The following is a 3,689-nucleotide window of genomic DNA, read 5'->3' on the forward strand; positions in this document are numbered from 1 at the left end:
GATTCACCGGCATCTCTGCCAGCCCTTGAGCAAGCGCAGGCGTTGGCGTGTTGGCCTTGACAGTGACATCGGCGCCAAAAGCTACAGTACGTTCCTAATCTAACGTTACTCGTTTCCCTGCTCGTACATGCGAGACCGTGAGTCCATGCTGTTCCACATAGTTGCCCAACAGCCACTCAGAACACGTTGGCGAAGCCTGGGGACACGCAGCCCGGGCTCGAGAAGACCCTACCCTTGTGCAAAAGGCATTCCGGATCGTATTTTTGTTTCACCGACGCCAGGCGAGCTGTGTTATGACCCCAGACCTCCTCGCCTTTGGCGTGTGGTTTGATGTAATTTGGGTAGTCGTAAGGCGCGCCGAGGCCACGCACGCTTGAGCTTGAGCCGGGGTTGCGATTATGTGACCCAACTGTGGTCGCTTCTCGGCGGGCCAGACTGTACAAGACCTCGTTGAAAGCTTCCACTACACTATCCGATGAGGCTCTGTGCCAGCCAGGGTCGAAGAGAGTTTGATGCCCAGCAACGCTGTGCGGCCACGCCGTGTCAGCATCCGACGCAGGTAGATGTCCATTCAGCCCGGGGAGCATGTACTGCAGTACCCAGGTCGAGGTCGAGGGCGTTTCTCCTCTGGTCAGCATGGCATCAATGTAATCCCGAAAGGAGTCGTCGACGGCGCTCAGGTATGTCTCGGTGACGTTTATCACCTGTGGACCCCAAAAGCCGCGGCGGTAGCCGGCCGGAAAGAAGCTGTCGCTGAGTGTAGTGAGGTCCGCAAATGGGACGGTGTACGATAAGCTTGAATCCAACGACAGGCCGGAAAAGAGCGTGCGAAAGGTATTTTCTGGCTGCTCGTGAGCTCCGTGCGGCTGTTCGGGCTCTTCAAACCTGTTACTGTCAGTTCTGTGGAAACAACTTTGTCTGACTCGATCCGCTCACCGCAACGTCACCATCAGTCGAGTGACTCGGAATCCCATCTCTTCTTCCCTTGCGTGCGGCCAGCCTATCGGGAGATATGCCAGGGCGTAATACATCAGGCTGAAAGGATCGGTGTGCCGCGCGAAGAACACCTCTGTGTTGCGGAAGCTCTGTGTCACAGAGCCATTGCCGACGACGTGAAAGCCAACCTTGACGTTTTTCGGGGTGCGGAAAGCCTTTTGATAGAACTTGGTGACTATACCGAACTGCCCGGATCCACCTTGGATCGCCCAGAAGAGATCGGAATGTTTGTTTTTTTTCGTCGCAATCACGATCTCACCGGATGGGAGCACCACCTCCAGCGCCACCAGTCGATCGATGGCGTAGCCGTATGCGTTTGCCATAAATCCTATGCCGCCGCCGGTGGAGAACCCGCCCATGCCTACGGAGCTTGCTCGCGCCGTTACTGCTGTCCAGTCACTGCCATTCACGGCTGATTGTAACCCAAAGGAGGTGACTCCCCCTTCGTACATGACGACGGTGATACCACGCTGAGTCATCGGATCCGTGAAGTTGTGGAGTACGGTTGTGTGGTTCAGTCGCTTCAAGTCGATGACCAGCCCACGCGAAGAAGAGGCTCCAGTAAGCGAGTGACCTCCACTCACGAATGCGTAGTCTCTCCCGAGTGGCGTCTTCATCGTTGCTTGGACAGCAAGGCTGACATCCTCGCTACTTGCTGGCATGACAACTACCGAAGCGTCGTTGACAAGCTGCGCCGCCCAGTATCTGCCTGTGCTGTCTGCCGTCTGGCGGTTCTGCCGGCATGTGATTGTCGAGTCTTCACTAAGCCTTGAGCTCAGCCACTGCAAGCCGGCATCCTCATCGACGCAGAGTCTACTTCGATTGGTTCGTGCAATGGTGAAGAGAGAAAAGTAGAGAGAAAGGGATAACACGAGAATTAGTCGCATGGTCGAAACGGTTTTTCGCAACATCGGAGGCGGCCTGGTTGACGAATCGAGGTGTCTAGATGTAAGGATGGTCGAGCCTGGCTGAGACGCGATGCGGAGATTTCTGGAGGTTGCAGGAAAGCGCCGCTGGGGAGTTGCCTGTGAATTTAAGTCCTGATGGCGGAGAGCAAGTGACCGTCGGCCACTGCCAAGGTCTCATTGCCTGCCCATCTTCGGGGCCTGCGCCTTGGGGCTCTACAGACAAGAAGCCCCACCGCTAACGCAATACTGTGGGATTTGTATTCGGAGAGCTCCTCCAGGCAAGCATCACGCAACTCGGCATCTCTTTCGCGCGCGCTACCCTCTGCGTCTTCTTTGCCGACCAGTCGCAGGCCTTTAGCGACCTTCGAATGCTGTCTTCGGAACCTCTGAGTTCGAGCTCATCCCAGATGAAATCTACAATCTCATCGAGATACAGTACAAGTCCGGTTTGATTAGTACTTTGTTGAGCAGCGCATCCAGGATATGTGGAAGCATACTGGGACACCGTCCGCCAGTAAATTTGGGCGCACGTGGTGTACCAAACACCTGCATGCATGTTGGCGCGGACTCTGCAAACGGTGCGCATACTGCAAAGCAAGCGATATGGGCAATGTCCGTATCGCGAAACGACTTTGATTGAATCATGTCATACAGTTGGGCTCTTTGGGACTGTGCGAGGCGCTGCGCCGTGGTCCATGCAGGAAGGATCACCGGGGCTTGTAGGAGCGGCTGCAGTAGTCATTTTCGGAGCAAACCAGAACAAGGTTTGCGAGACAAGCCTTCGAAACGTTAAATGTGTTATTCAAGTCGATATAGGAATCCGGTACTGTATCATCACTGACACAAGCCACCCATATCACTCACGGCAGCGAGCGCCTGTGTCAAGCCTTGAAGATGCAGCCAAGCTGCGAAGAGAACAAGGAGATGGAAAATTTGATGGCTCGAACCCCACACGTCGAAGCGACGCGGCCATTTTCGTTCTGGGAGCTGACAGATTTAGTGGGTCGGTGAAGTGTCGAGGAGCCCGGTGACAACTTGCCCGCATTTCGTATATGATCGCACCACAAATGTTTGCCACGGCCGTCCAGCACAATCAAGAAAGCGACATGCGCACGTATTGCAGCCGCCAGCCGTATATGACGACACCGTGGCTCGCAAACTACACCGAGAGGGGACCGAGCGCAGAGTAGAAGATGGCGCGTCGCTTCCTGAGCCTTGCTGATGCAAAGTCTGTCCCTAGCATGGTCCTGCCGCAACACAGCGCAGACAAGCTGATCTTCCTGGGCGTCAACGCTTGGGCTCACTCATGCTCTTGAACGCATGCATGCATGCATGCGTGGGCTTACCAGTGTCCAATAGAGAATGCAAAGCTCTTTACTGCAGACGAATCCAAATTGAACCGTCGAGACCATTGCACCCCACATGAGCACAAGGATGCCGCGATGGTCCAGCCGGTTGCAAAGACTGGAGACCGTCGGGCTGTGGTTCGAGAGCAAGTGGAACCTCAAACTCGATCAGCGCGAATCGGCGGAACAAACGCGAGAATCCATGCTGACGCGGCCGAGTAGGCAAAGCAGGTTGCTACACTCCAACAGTATAACAAGAGGGCAATGCGGCGTTCCGATCGTCCGTGGGCCTGATCGAGATCTCGACCCCAAAAGACGTGGAAGGAATAGAATGCAAAGCCGGAGGCGCCGACAAGGTGCGAGTAGACATTAACGGACTGATTGTGTAGGTGAAGCATGCTGGCCACCGAAGCCCAGAGCGACCCGGACGCAGGTATTC

General features: G+C 55.4%; 1 protein-coding gene across 1 annotated transcript; it reads right to left on the minus strand.

Moving 5' to 3' along the window:
* Nucleotides 1-176: 176 nt before the first annotated feature.
* Nucleotides 177-1,692, minus strand: WHR41_09612 (uncharacterized protein; the record flags this gene model as incomplete). Its single annotated transcript, XM_069378215.1, has 2 exons — nt 937-1,692; nt 177-885 (listed from the first exon to the last, which is right to left on the minus strand). Exons 1-2 carry the CDS (start codon nt 1,656-1,658, stop codon nt 177-179), a joined length of 1,431 nt encoding a protein of 476 aa, XP_069224797.1. The 5' UTR covers nt 1,659-1,692.
* Nucleotides 1,693-3,689: the final 1,997 nt, after the last annotated feature.

This window comes from Cladosporium halotolerans, assembly GCF_011745625.1.
Source record: "Cladosporium halotolerans strain TM138-S3 chromosome Unknown Sca266, whole genome shotgun sequence".
NCBI lineage: Eukaryota > Fungi > Ascomycota > Dothideomycetes > Cladosporiales > Cladosporiaceae > Cladosporium > Cladosporium halotolerans.